General features: G+C 42.9%; 1 protein-coding gene across 1 annotated transcript; it reads left to right on the top strand.

Annotated features, from left to right (window-relative positions):
* The first annotated feature begins 462 nt into the window (after positions 1 to 462).
* Positions 463 to 3,357, top strand: LOC125762344 (cytochrome P450 4C1-like). Its single transcript, XM_049424309.1, has 8 exons — positions 463 to 1,025; positions 1,089 to 1,286; positions 1,376 to 1,567; positions 1,763 to 1,835; positions 1,911 to 2,037; positions 2,124 to 2,306; positions 2,507 to 2,811; positions 2,886 to 3,357. Exons 1-8 carry the CDS (start codon positions 845 to 847, stop codon positions 3,178 to 3,180), a joined length of 1,554 nt encoding a protein of 517 aa, XP_049280266.1. The 5' UTR covers positions 463 to 844; the 3' UTR covers positions 3,181 to 3,357.
* Positions 3,358 to 14,110: the final 10,753 nt, after the last annotated feature.

Below are 14,110 nucleotides of genomic sequence, written 5' to 3'. Positions count from 1 at the left end.
ACGAATTACGAAATTGTGGCTATAGTACATAGTTTGTTCTGGTTTTAAAATAAGAATTTCCTAAGCTCTCTATATTTTAGTTCCTCTGACGACTGTTTCAATGTCTACATCTCACTACTTAATGAAACAAACGAAAAGGCTCGAGTTGTTTTCGGTCATAGCTGTAATAAAGCAATGATTGGTACAAATTGCGGCCAAACGTGTCGCCATTACATGACGCTTCATAAATCAACGCATAAGAAAACATTGAATTATGCATAATCATGGCTAACCGAATGGTACTCACAGTCCGGCGAATGAACGACCAACAGACGAGCCGGTTTAAGGCGGTCCAGTGACCATCTGACGAAACCTTTGAACCTTCCGATGAAGAAGCGTCGCGTGCGTTTATGAGGAGGCATCTTTGCTCGACTTTGCTCGTACGTTGTATGGTTGGATTTGGTTATCTGTTACAGTGTTTGGGTGTGCTATTACACGCGATCAGATGCAGATTGTTAGTCCTAAGAAGAAGAGGCGAATAAGTGATAAGAAGAAAGTCGCTATGATGTACAAGTTATCACCTTACGAGGGACTTAAGGCTCCGAGAAACACTGCTGCTGTCAGAGAGTACACAATGACTTACTGCCATAAGACGAGCGGATGAGATCGAAGTGGTGCTCAGTTGTGTTGGATTCGTCGGACTGTCAGCATGACCGTTTAAAGACCAAACTTGTTCGAAGAAAGTGTAGCGAGTTTGTTACTTATCTCATCACAGCCATATCTTCCGGTGATAGTATTAAGTAGATAATCAATATTATTGTACCCTAAATTGGACAGCTAGTGCGATAGCGTAGTGTGGATCAAAATGTTCAACGGAGAATCGGTTGTGTTCATCCAGTTAGCACTGGTACTGATCACTTTGGTACCCTTTTTGAGATGGCTCAAGAAACGGTTTCAGCTGCAGAATATAATGGACAAAATTCCCGGCCCCAAGGCTTACCCGGTGGTCGGAACGATGCACTCCTTCATTGGAAAGAAGTCGGAAGGTACTTGAGAGCTTCGTTTAGTAAAAACTGATCAAATATGCTTACATGTTTAAATTACCGCAGAAATATTCTACATAATTGATGAACGCACCCGTGCCTATCCGGGAATTCATCGGATTTGGAACGGCTTCACACCGGAGGTGCGAATTAACAAGGCGGAGTACGTGGAAAAGCTCATCTCCTCCAGCCGGCACATCGAAAAGTCAGCGATGTATAAATTTCTATCGGCCTGGCTCGGTCAGGGTCTGCTAACATCGAAAGGTAAACCACGGAGTAAAAACGAAGAAGGTTGAATAACTTGAAGCACTTCATTTCATCATCTGCGGGCCGAAAATTTCTCAACTCCACAGATGATCGATGGTTTCAGCACCGGCGGCTCATAACGCCCACCTTCCACTTCAACATACTCGATGGCTTCTGTGAGGTGTTTGCCGAACACGGTGCACTGCTGGTGGAGAAGCTGTCAGTACAGGCCGGAAGTGGCAAACAACCGATCAACGTGTACCCGTTCATCACGAAGGCGGCGCTGGATATCATTTGCGGTGAGTAACGAACCGCCGGAATGTGTGATTGAGTTGTAGTGTGTAGTGTGGCAAAGGAAGGTGATGGTTATAGTGCTGCTGGTTCTGATGAAGCTACTTACACGTCATGTTTTATTATTATTTTTCTGATGATTGTGCTTCATTCTGATGATTGGGGGCGGTATGGGTGGCCGGTATGTTTGCTGCCGTGTACAGAAACGGCAATGGGTGTGAAGGTGAACGCACAGACTAGTGGCATGGATAATCCGTACGTTGCGGCTGTGTACGAGTAAGTATGCTCGGTGTACCACATGGTGTGAGGGAACTAAGATTAATGTACCTGATTTACTTACCCCAACTGTAGACTGAGCGCAATGATTCAGTACCGTGTGGTACGGCCCTGGCTTCATCCGGACTTTATCTGGAATAGGTCGCGGGCTGGCCAGCAATACCGCAGAGCACTGGCAGAAGTGCATGGATATTCTAGCAAGGTATGGGAGAGTTGATGAAACTGATACAGTATGTAACTAAAAACTCATTAAATGATGCAAATATCACTGTTACGCTTACGTGTTAGGTTATACGCGAGCGACGTGAAGAGTTGAAGCAACGTCCGGTGAATGAAGCTAGGGCGGAGAAATGGGACAGTGGCCGGAAGCGACGGCTAGCCTTTCTAGATATGCTGCTGCAAAGCAACGAGCAGAGCAACCTGCTCAGTGACGACGATGTCCGGGAAGAGGTCGACACGTTTATGTTCGAGGTGAGTGACAACACCGAAACGAGCCGTACCGCAAACGGTACTCAGCTGAATAGCATAACAACTGTCACCGTGAGGACATTGCTATCAGCTGTGAGCTCATGTTTCTTTATCTGTTTACCCTCCTCCAACACTCCACAATCTCTTTCTCTCTATCTTGTCTATCTCAAACACGACATAAAAATACACGCACCGAAACGTAGGGACACGATACGACCACCGCCGGGATGTGTTGGGCGTTGTTTCTGCTCGCACTTCATCCGGAAATTCAGCATCAAGTTCAGCAGGAAATTGATTCGATCTTTGGCGAGTCGAACCGAGCCCCAACGATGCGGGATCTGAACGAGATGAAGCTGCTCGAACGGTGCCTCAAGGAGACGTTACGGCTCTACCCATCCGTGTCCTTTTTTGGTCGTACGCTCAGTGAAGACATTACGCTTGGTGGTTATCACGTCCCGGCCGGCACGATTGTCGGTGTGCATGCGTACCACGTGCATCGGGATGAACGGTAAGTAGACACCGTGGCAAAGCGAGGGAAAAGCGAGCCTAGTTTCACCAATTCACCAACCACCGTTTGCGTAGGTTCTTTCCCGATGCGGAAAAATTCGACCCGGACCGTTTCTTGCCGGAACAGACGGAAAATCGACACCCGTACGCGTACATTCCATTCAGTGCGGGGCCACGGAACTGCATCGGCCAGAAGTTTGCACTGCTCGAGGAGAAGAGTGTTGTTTCGTCGATTTTGCGCCGGTTTACGATCCGGTCAGTAAAGACACGGGCCGAACAGTTAATACAGCACGAGCTCATCACTCGTCCGAAGGATGGAATTTCGTTGTACTTCGAGCCAAGAAGCGGCGTGAATGTCAAGCAGGTTTAGCAGTTGCGGTAGGTTTGCGTTGAAAAACATGGCATGGGTTCGATGCGAGTTATATAAGGTAAAGTGCTTTGCACAATTTTGTGTGGGATCAAAACGTGATTTTGAGACAAAATAATGGCTTGCATAAGTTAATTTTGTTTGGAATGTTGAAGAATATATATATTTTGATCTGTCAAAGAGCTCATAATTTTAGGAATTTCAATCAATATCACCAGCACCAGTAGCGCCGTGAGGGCGAGTTCGAAACTTCATTACCCTTAATTTAATTGGTGTGTTTGCAAGAATGGTTTTTATTAGTTATTTAGGAGCACGAATCACGAATTTGTCGCTTATGAAACTAAAAACGAAACCGAATTATTTCGCTTCCAAACATTTCGTACGACAAACCATTATTCTGTTACACTCTTCAACGGAATGGGAAAGTTCGGTTCGTTAAGCGAAAACAATTAAATTTTAGTTGATTGACCGTTGAGTTCCGAACATTGAGTTTGGAAACCACATCAGACAAACTTATCGACTAAACTTTTTGACCTGAAAATGTTTGTTCTACAATACAGATTTTCTATTGATTTTCGTCTATTTCACATGTTTTTCATGTGGTATGCAATCTGTGTACACGTAATGTTGGTAGCAATATTAAACGACTCAACTTTTTTATCTTCAACGCGAAATTGTTGCAATACAACTTGTTTATAAATACAAGCAACGCTTTCTAGAAGAATGATAAGGATATTTGAGCACGCTATTGACATAATTGATCGTACCGTTAAGTTAAAAGTTGACACAGTTGTCAGCGAACTGGCACGGTTCACAGTTTGTCCTGTGACAACTTAGTAACCTCCGTGCTGTAAAAGAACTGTTGCAACATTTCACGTCTTAGTGTTCCCAACCCACCGAAGGAAAGTTTGCTATGCGCTTGGCAACAGAAATGGTATGTGTCCCGTTTGCGTTTCCTGTCTGCTTCCAATTGAAAGAATAATACAAAATACATAAACATCGAACTACATTTTGATTTCCACTTCCAGTCTGAATTGCGTCGCTTCTCCCTTTCCTACATGGGAGCTTCTTAGCTCCTTCTCAGGATATCGTTTTTCTCAGGAAGTGAAAAGTTTGTGGCTGTCGTTCTGCACGCTGATTACGATGACAGCATCGATGAAATTGGCTGTCTTTCTCGTCCGCCTAGTATTTAGGTGGAAGAAGTGCATTACTGTGTGTTTGTGCGCCTGGGAACTCTACGTAGTAGTGTTGTGTGATGCAGTAAAGCGTGACCGAATAGCACACCAAACTTGCGTGTGATTTGTATCCTTTCAGTTTGTTTACTAAATTGCACCAGGGAATTGATGCAGAAATAATCGTCACAAAGAAAGATGGCTGCCAGTTTAGTTTCGCAACCATCCGGAGTAGAAGGAAAGTATGTATCTCGAAGAATGCTAGTTATTTGCTGGAGCGCAGTCCCGCGCGTGAGTGTTAAGTAATCTGAATGTCTGCATTGAGTAATGGTCGCATCGGACGTCACTTTGCTTGTTCCGCATACCATCGGTGCCCATCATCGGAATCAATCTCGGCTGATTGTGGGATGAACACTTGAAGTAAGTGATAAGTCTCCATTAATTTTATTGCTTCTTCTCGTTCCCTGTTTGAGGGGCTTGGTCTTATTTTTTTGTTACTGCGTTGCTCGGTCTATCGGGCCGGATTCCCGGACGTGCGTAACATCTTCGGTGGTGTAAAGAAAAACTGGCAGTACACCTAAAAGCTTTGAGAGACTGGAGGCTCGAATCTAGATCACCTTTTCCTCAGCCCGGCCGGTTCTCAGTCTGCTGGTTGCGTCCAAATAAGCGTGTGATACGTTAGTCATGGCTACGATTAGGGAAGATAAACGATTGCTCGTTGGAATAATGTTTATTCTGATCGTCTTCCTAAAACTGGGACCGGTGCTGGTGCTGATGAGGAGTATGAGAAAGATGTCCGAGGTAAACTGGATGGAGGCTACCATACATGCAGCGGCGGGTTTGACGTTCCGAAATGGATTGGGAAGGTTCGCAGCCGGTTTCGAACAATCGGACCAGATACCGCCTCGTTGAGCCATTTTGCACAAATCCATCGAATGGACGGTATCATTCGTCATTGGATAATTAATGATGCGTGACGCCATGTGCTTGAGCGATGAGGGCTACCCTTTTGTGTAGTCGCTCGTGCGATGCGGTAGTTTCGGGTCCGGTGCGGGTAGATGGGAGAAAAAAGCGGAGCGGAAATGCGGACAGAGCTGTGCATTAATCGAGACCGGTTCTATTATTTGCAAGTAATAAGAAACTTGATTTGTGGCAGCCACCATAAAGAATGGAGTTTGGGGCGTTGTTGGCAGTTCAGTGAGAAAGTGCATTTATGTGAGCGTCTGTGTGTGTGTTTATATGGATGATCTTCCCCCGGTGGGAGAAGTTGGTTTTTGTTGTACTGCTGAATGTTTCATGAGTTAAAGGCTGTACACATTCCAATTTGAATGAGTTGGCACAAATCTCGACAAGGGTACGAACCATCTCGGATGACTACAGTCGGCAACCCTAGTATAGTCAGGTATCACTAGTGCATCGTGCAGTCCTGTTAGATTGCATCCTACCTTCACATACAAAAAAAAGCAAAACAAAAACAAAACGGCTTCACCTTTTTACAACCAAAAAGAGAATGTCAGCAACACTTCCTTCGCCGTCTCTTCGTGGCCGTTTAAACCCCTTCTCCTGGTGTTCGATAAAAGTTCATTCCGTTGTGGGAACAATGGAAATTAAAGTTTTTCCTCACCAGTGTGGAGTGTGCACGAGGGTTGCTTCAAAAGTTGAGCACGAGTCGTTTCGATATTTCACCTGCATCCTGGTTCGAGAATGTCATCCGAACCGTAGGAGAGTGTACGGCTCGATGGGGTAGGAATTAAACGTTCTCGACACTACCACACTGAAGCATAAAGCACAATAAAAGGGAATTTCTGGATAGGGAACTGAAGCTGAAGGACGGCGAACCGGTACTTGGTGGAGGTTTTTAGAGGATTTTTTCCCTCTTGTACCCATGAGTTTGTATGTGTATAAGGTAGTGTGCTTGTAGCTGTTTTGTTTGGAGGAAAGTTTCATCATCCACAGGAAGGAACATGTAGGTTAAATTTTATTCCAAGGTAGCCAAGTTTTAGCAGCAACGCGCTGGCTTGGGTGCAGGCAAAACATAAATATCCTGTGGTTTTTGAGTGGTAGAAATATGTTTCGCAATAAACATGGTTGTTTTTGCACGAGGCCAGCTGCCGCTAGCTGCCGAGCTGCTTGTCTGTTTTTGATGATTTTGTCACGTTGTCTTCGTGTGTTCGGCACGCTTGTGGAGCGGTCTTTTGCACAAACAATGTTATCGGCTTCATTGCGATACGAAGCATTTTTGGGGTCAAGATTTATTTGCATCGAATCTAGGTGTCTGGTGCGTATGTGTGTGTGTTTTTAATTATGTTCAAAACACCCCCTCCAAACTACCAAAATCATCTCAGTCAGTTCTTCTGGAGGTAACTATCTCACTTCTCCATGTTAGCGATTGGGGTTCCATTCATGGTCTAAACATATAGCTCCCACGCGTTAAATACTCTTTGCAAACGACACATACACCGGCAAACCTGGTACATTGCGCGTTTTCGCGGTGTAACATCATTTCACCTCACGGGTAATAAAGGTAAACGGATGGCGTTTCCACGGCATAGCAAAAACTAATTTCGTTTCATCTCACAATTTAGTGCTGCAATGTGCAGGATGTCGTTTCCATTAGAGGCGTTGCATCGTTTGCAACACACACACACATTGCACAGTTGTGTGTGTGTGTGGATGAAAGCATCAAATGCAGCGAGGAGATGCCACGCGCGGTTTTGTACGCCTGTGAGTGGAAATTTAATAGCATAAAATGAGGTAAGAATGTACAAGATTGTAACACGATTGCATACATTTAGGGGTTAGGTTTTAGTGGTCGGACGTTGTTATAAAGTATGCTAGCTGATGCGTACAAAGGGAAGCCAGGGAATGATTCGGGATTGACGTTACATTAGATGTGCAATTTAATTCATCACCCGTTCGCTGCGCAAGGAATGAATTATTCAGCACAACACCCCTGTTCGTCGTGGACCGCAGCATGTCTTCATTTGTGTAATGCTGGTAGCCGAAAGAGGAAGCGTGGAAGAAGTTGGCATCTTTCCTTTAGCAGCATAATAATACGCTAAGGATGATGCAGTAGATTTTTTGAATTCAAGTTCATTAGGTTAAAATTCGTTAGATAAACGACTTTGTAAGAACTGCACACAGTCTTAGAGTGACGGTTAAAGAGAAACTAATTGCAACTAAAACCTTTCTTACTTACCTAATGATGTTTGATGATGATGACGATGATGTTTAATTGTTTGGTCATAAATTTAACAAAAGTAGTTATGAAATAGTTAACATAACTCTATGAGCTTCATCTGAGCAAAATGCAAACAATGATAAAATTTAAGATCATTTAAATTTTGAAAAAGGATAGTGCAATAGCCCAGCTTATGGTGTCCATTCAAACGCTCCTAACTTCGGCAATGGGTTTATACAAATATTATAATTATCTTTAGTTGATTCTTAATCTCCCGGTGGCACAATTTAGTTCCAATTCCATTCAAATCGCAATCAATTTGCATAGGCAATCGTTTCCGATGGGCGCAATACGTGGAAATTCCATCCCATTTTCTGCACTTCATGGCTGGCTTATATTTTAATCCTTGCTCAGTTCTCTCGTTCCGACGCTGGTCCAGGTTCACGGTTCACCGGCTAGAAGCGCTTCAATGAATGAAAATTGATTGATAAGCGGCCCAAGTTCCGCTTTTTTGCTCGTTTGCCTCACTGCGCTGCAAATCACACAAAGATAGGGATTGATGCAACAAATCCGTCACCGGTCATCTTACCCGTCTCCGTCTGCCGAAAGTATTGGAAGCGAACAGCTTACAAAGCTCGAGATTTACATACATTTGTAAAATTTGAATAAATCACACCGAGGTCACGTTGATGGCGGATGGCTAAATGGATGGATGGTTGTGTCCGTAAAAGGTCCGCTTTGGCAGTCAGTTCCAAAGCTGAGCTTGGACTGAAAGATACAGACGAAAAAAAAGAAAAGCCCTGACGTATTCACAGCATTGAGGAAAACCATCTCACCCGAAAACAGAAAGACACGGTACAAGCTTTCGAAAAGGCAATACACAAATAGGAAGATGAAAAATAAAAACTCCAGACCCCCAGACGGGTTTAGTCTACCACGGTCGTCATAACGCGTCATACTCGTAGGCATCTTTCGGCGCAGCGATTGACAGAGGAAAATCACCATAAGAAGCGGGATTTCAAGAACCATTTCAAGGAAATGCCAAGCTATAACAGATTAACATTTCCGATGGAGCCGCATACCGCATGCAAAATAAATGTTACATTTTGTGGAAATCAACCCGCGCGTCAAGGGTTTTTACTGCCGCTGGCAAACATTTTCATTAACCTTCGCCACGTTTTAATCCCCGAAAAGAAGCTTATCCGGAACGGGGTGGTGATTTAAAGGTAAGGTATATTGGCATTTATGGGTTTCGCAATCGAATCCTATTTAGTAAGCGGAGACATGAATCATAAAAGAACCCTGGATCTTTGTTTGTTTCCTTCCGACTTAATCTTTACGATTCCATTTCGGTTCGGTAGCAAGGAGTGGGAAGGTTATTTAATTCGTTAAATAATCGTCCTGTAATGGGACACGAAACAATTAACACCTCATTCGGTGGTCGAAGGTTGGTTCGAAAGCAATCGGAAATCTCCGGACATCGTCGTCTGTGGCTGTTTACGACTCGTTTGATCCCTGGCGCTATCGGGTAATCTTTAACCCGCAGATCGATAGATGACCTCCCACACTGCAGTGCTATTAAAACGAGGATTTTCATTCGCATTGGAAAGTGAAATGGTTGTGGACATGAGTATGGTGATGATGGTGCAGTTTCGAAACGATCGAATGAAATTTCTTTTCCATATCTCCCTTCAGGCAAAAAGGAGGAGCAGATCTGTTTGGATAGGACACTGTGGGTAAGCCATTTTCTAGCATGCTGGTGACAGTGCTGGTGCTGTGAATTACTGTCATTATCGGTGGTGTTTAATTAAACAGCAAAGCACCACTGTTCGTGTGTTATCGATGGTTCATAGGAACCTAGATGGTAACTGTTACCGTGAAACGCTTAATGAAACATTGAACTATGTTGGTTTAGTACTTAGGTGGCGTTGCGTTGGAATGTATTGAAGTTATCACTAGTGTAACTGTTCGAAGAATTTATACTGCAACCGTGCTGTGAAATGCCATAAACACTTTATTTAATGTAACGTATGTAATGAAAGCTTTTTAAGAAGAACTTTTAAACGAGTTTTCACGATTAATGCAATTGATGGGCTTAGAGTGTGTTACCAGACACTTTACTAACATGTTTCCAATAAACATTCCAACACTTGTGCATTATACGGAAAACATATTTTGTTGACGATTTAATATTTTCCGATTTGGCGACATATTTATTTGACTCTTCTTTATTCTTTATTTTTTAAATACATTTTATGTCCTTTTCTTTTCATTTTCGTTGACTTTTCTAATGACATCCATTTCACTTTTCTACCGAAATCAAACAAATGAACAAACTCCACAACATGTGCATCGTATTTTCCCGCACCCTATCGGCCAAACAAATTGCAATCCTTTATCACCGGTGCGAATTCAATTCCGGGCGCGTTTTCAAGCTCCATTTGTGCCGTTTGTCCCCGGTATTTGTGTTTACATGGAACCGCAACAATCGGCAAATCGAACACGTAGCCATCGATACCGACATATACGGTATCAGGGTCCGGGGCTTTTGCAAACTCAATTATCCTTCGGGCACGCGTGTAAGTCATCCGCGTGTTTCGACCATCGTACGAGAAGCAGTGAAAGGTAGGAGAAGAGAAACGGCATCAATTCCTGTTCCTATTGTGCCGGGACTGAAGGGAAGAATTTTATTTGTGTCATGTTGATAGTTTCCTCCGTTTGTTGGTGGCCTGGTTATGTCGGTACATTTGCTACGGATTCTTTTCCTCTGATCGTCGAGCGAAGATTTGCTACGGTACCTTTCGCCTTTCGCGGGCCTGGTGGCTGGTGACAAACTGGAAAAGTGCTGCTTGTATCCTTGGTTATAATATTTCTTGTTTCGTCACTCTGCTCATTGGGTCGGGCCATTCGGACCGGCATTGATAAGTGGGTTCAACGATAAGATATATTTCCTAGCCCCTTTGTCCCTTTGCAAGCTCCATGGAAGATTGTCCGAAAAATGTTATCCTTTTCTTAAATGGAACGGGCTCGCTTTGTGAGTTTTATTTTTCATCCTCAGACAAAACGTCTCGTCCTAGTAGGAAGAAAGGAATAACCGCGTGGGGAGGACTGGAAAAATAGCGAAAAGAAGAATAGCGACACAATCAACCATCCGGCAATGAGTCAAGCACAACCTCGGCAACGGCTAGTTCCGGCGTGTCCGAATCGGGTTCGGCTAGGGAAGAGAAAATCCCGTTTCCAGCGCACCGAAAATCGACATCAGTGGGTTGTCATTCCATTCATTTGTTCGTAGCGGTTTGCGGTGACCGTACCGAACAGAGCGAGAGAAGTTTGCTAGCGATTGCGAAACCAAAAGCAAGAAAGCGCCAGGAATCGCATAAAGTAGGTACTGTGGCGGCTGTTCCGTCTGGCAGCAGATAAGTATTAGCCGGGGCGCCTGGTGGCCATGACCGGCATGCCACTACCGGTACCAGTTTTCGCATTGGGCTTCTCATCGAGCGGAGCATGCGGTGCGTCGAGCACTTTTTGCACTGATTATTTGTTTGTTTGTTCTATCCAGCAGCACCCAGGCCCGATGGTGGAAGCGTATTTTGCTTTGCCTTTTATGCTTTTGCTACCGTGGTTTTTCTTTATTTGACGGCAGAAGCAGTGTTGACACTCCCGGGCCCATCCCGGCGCGAACCGCAAGGAGTGAGTTTTTGGCTTCGGTCAGCAATATTTCCGTAAATGATCATTGTGGATGGTTATCGCTGCTGGGAGGCCGAAGCGGTTATCTGTAGTGAGTGAGCTGCGGGGGAGAGACAAAAACATCGAGCAACGGGACAGATGTAGGTAGGCCAGAATGCCAACCACTTGCATAAACCCGCACGCGATTGCTGGTGGAGCTTTGGTGATCTAGAACGTTGGTGGTTGCGCTTTGGAACGGAGATAAAAGTCTTAATTTGTTGATTTATGCCAATGATTATCATAACGATGGTTTTATAAGAGCATAGCGTTTCATATGCAGGGGTTATTTTTTGGGATATTTACTGAAGCTTTTTGGGGTCCTTTTTTTGTTCGAAATGTATCGTCTTTCGCTTGCAATCATGGAAATGGAATAGGCAATTGAAGCAAAAACGAGAAAGAGAACTACCGAGTTCAGCCTAATTTGCTCGATCGATTTTATACCAAGCATATTTTGTGTGGAGCTGGCCAGACATGAAAAAAAAAACCATGAACCTGGTTGGCTTAGTTGAAGATTCTGAATGATGCATTGAACATGTTTAATTTATTAGGTCGTCTAGTGAGAACCAACACTCCATCGTCAAATGTTTAAATGTTTTAGTCACGTTGAATGTCATGGTCAGATGCAAATTGATTTGGTATAAGAAAATAAGAAAATAGTACTCTTTTCTGTTATTGTATAAATATGTAAATAAATTTGCTATAAATAATGCATTCTTATACTACATTTTTTCCAGCTAAATTGTCTACCAGGTACGCCTAAGGGTATATGATAACGTATTAAGCTTAAGTTATCATTTATGCATAAACGACTATTAATTACGTCTGTCATTTTATCTTTAAATGCAAAATGAATCGATTTCGGTTTCCTTTCGATAAACCATCTCTATTTTATAAAATTAGGAATTGCATCCTACCGATTGCGACCAGAAAGCGAACAAAATTTTAAAATGTTACCCATGAACCCCACAGCACTTTGGGTGTGCAAAGTAGAATTGTTTTTGTACGTTCACATTGAAATTCTTATTACCGATTTTCCTTCTGCAAACTGCTGTCAACTGATAAAACGGATCCTTTTTTTTCACCATTTTTTCTGGTAAATTTTTATCGGTTTCATTCTCAGCCATTGGATGGATTTTTTTTGCTCTTCTTTGCTAATGTGGTACCTGATTTTGTGTGTGTTTTGGTGTGATAGGTCTCGTTGGAAGAAATGGTTATTTTTCATACATTCTTTAGGTTGCCTTTTAATGCAATTATCGGTTGGATTATTGGAATTAGTGTCCGGAGATTCGGTTTGATGCGCCCGTTGCTGCGGGTATGCTGTGGGTTGTTCGCTAAATGAGTTGCCCGGGCATGTTTTTCCCCCGATCTAGCCGGGCACTCCGGGAGATGGGTGTAATTAGACGTCAGTTGGAAATTAATTCAACCGTATCCTAGGGTGTTCCGTGCGAGGTCCGATAGAGATGAAGTATGGCGTATATTTTTTTTTGGGAAAAGATATTCGGTGAGAAAATATCGGAATAGTAAAGATTTCGTTTGTTTTTCGCTGGTTTTTATTCGTCCTTTTGAAAATGCTTAACGGTTCGGTAGAAAAATATATTGAAACTCTATTAGCTGGCATTGGAGCCCAAATGGAATAAAGGAAATGAGGTGCTGATCAACACTTAAGCCACTGTAAGGACCGGACCCTAGGAGTGACTCGATTTTTGCGTGTCGTTTGTTTCCGTTGTGCATACTAGCAGCGCGCTAAAAGCAACTTCCCAGGATTTGCTCTAATTGCATAAACATAAATTAGCATTCACTCATCATGCAGGAGGAGTGCTAATTAGTAAGCTGCTTTAGGGTCGGTCCCTGTAAACAATCAGAAGGTGATAGGTATTGTAGCAGAATGAAAGGTAATGAAAAAATAACTTCCAGCTAAGGAAGTAAGAATGGTAGTACCGTTAAAGCACACTTGTAGGTGATTAAATTGTTATTACTGTCTGTGAATTACACTAATTGATACTACATTACAAAGAAGGAATAATATATTATTCGTTTATCCGAACGTTTCTTATTAGAACTAGCCGTTGCGATTGCAAGCGAATCATTACATTATCTCATGATCATAAACAATTTCGTCGATAGGTAGCATTCTTTGGAATTATTATCGTGTTAGAGTAGTTGATGTACAGAAAACAGACGATTTTTTTCCTGTAAAATAAATCGTTACGTTTTTTATAACGCATAACAAGTGGAACAAAGGAGAAAAGTATATTCGAAAACGTTATGTTTTTCTTGCAAATGTGCTTCATGTACCGAACAGTTCCAAGTATTTGTTAACATTTATTATTCATGAGCAGGGTAGAGCTTTCAGCGAAAGGTTTTTGCGCCTGCATGTGGGATTAAACATCAGAAACGTCAGACAGGGTTGGTGCGATATTAATTAGCTCCGCCAGGCACAACATGCACAGACCGTTTGATGTGCCACTGCAATCAAGCAACAATAAAGAAAGTAACAAAACTCGAGACGAATAACGTTACACGAGAAGCTGAGCTTAAGTGTGTTAGTTTTTTTTAAATAAAAAAAATACTTCTTGAGTCGTAAAATAATCAACGAAAATTATGCATGTAGCCGTTAACTGCCTCCTAATGGCGATGTATGTAATTATGAAGTAGAAAAATACTGAAACAGGTCCACATTTGGCCATGAAATGGATCATAAAAAACGAACGGTTGCTTTAGACTTGGCGCATTTGCAATTCAAATGTACTTGGCAGGTTTAATGCGGTGACTTTAATAGGTATGTTATGCTACGCGCTTATCCCGAGTACATTCGATCGTTTCGATCGCTGCTGCTAGCTTCAATCAATAAAGT

Source organism: Anopheles funestus, chromosome 2RL, assembly GCF_943734845.2.
Source record: "Anopheles funestus chromosome 2RL, idAnoFuneDA-416_04, whole genome shotgun sequence".
Taxonomy (NCBI): Eukaryota; Metazoa; Arthropoda; class Insecta; order Diptera; family Culicidae; genus Anopheles; species Anopheles funestus.
This window is presented reverse-complemented; position numbering and strand designations above follow the sequence as displayed.

Coding starts and splice junctions, on each gene's coding strand:
- LOC125762344 (XM_049424309.1), top strand. CDS start 845: ATGTTCAACGGAGAATCGGTTGTGTTCATCCAGTTAGCACTGGTACTG. Junction 1,568..1,762: donor GGCGCTGGATATCATTTGCG/GTGAGTAACGAA, acceptor TGCCGTGTACAG/AAACGGCAATGGGTGTGAAG. Junction 2,038..2,123: donor TGCATGGATATTCTAGCAAG/GTATGGGAGAGT, acceptor CTTACGTGTTAG/GTTATACGCGAGCGACGTGA.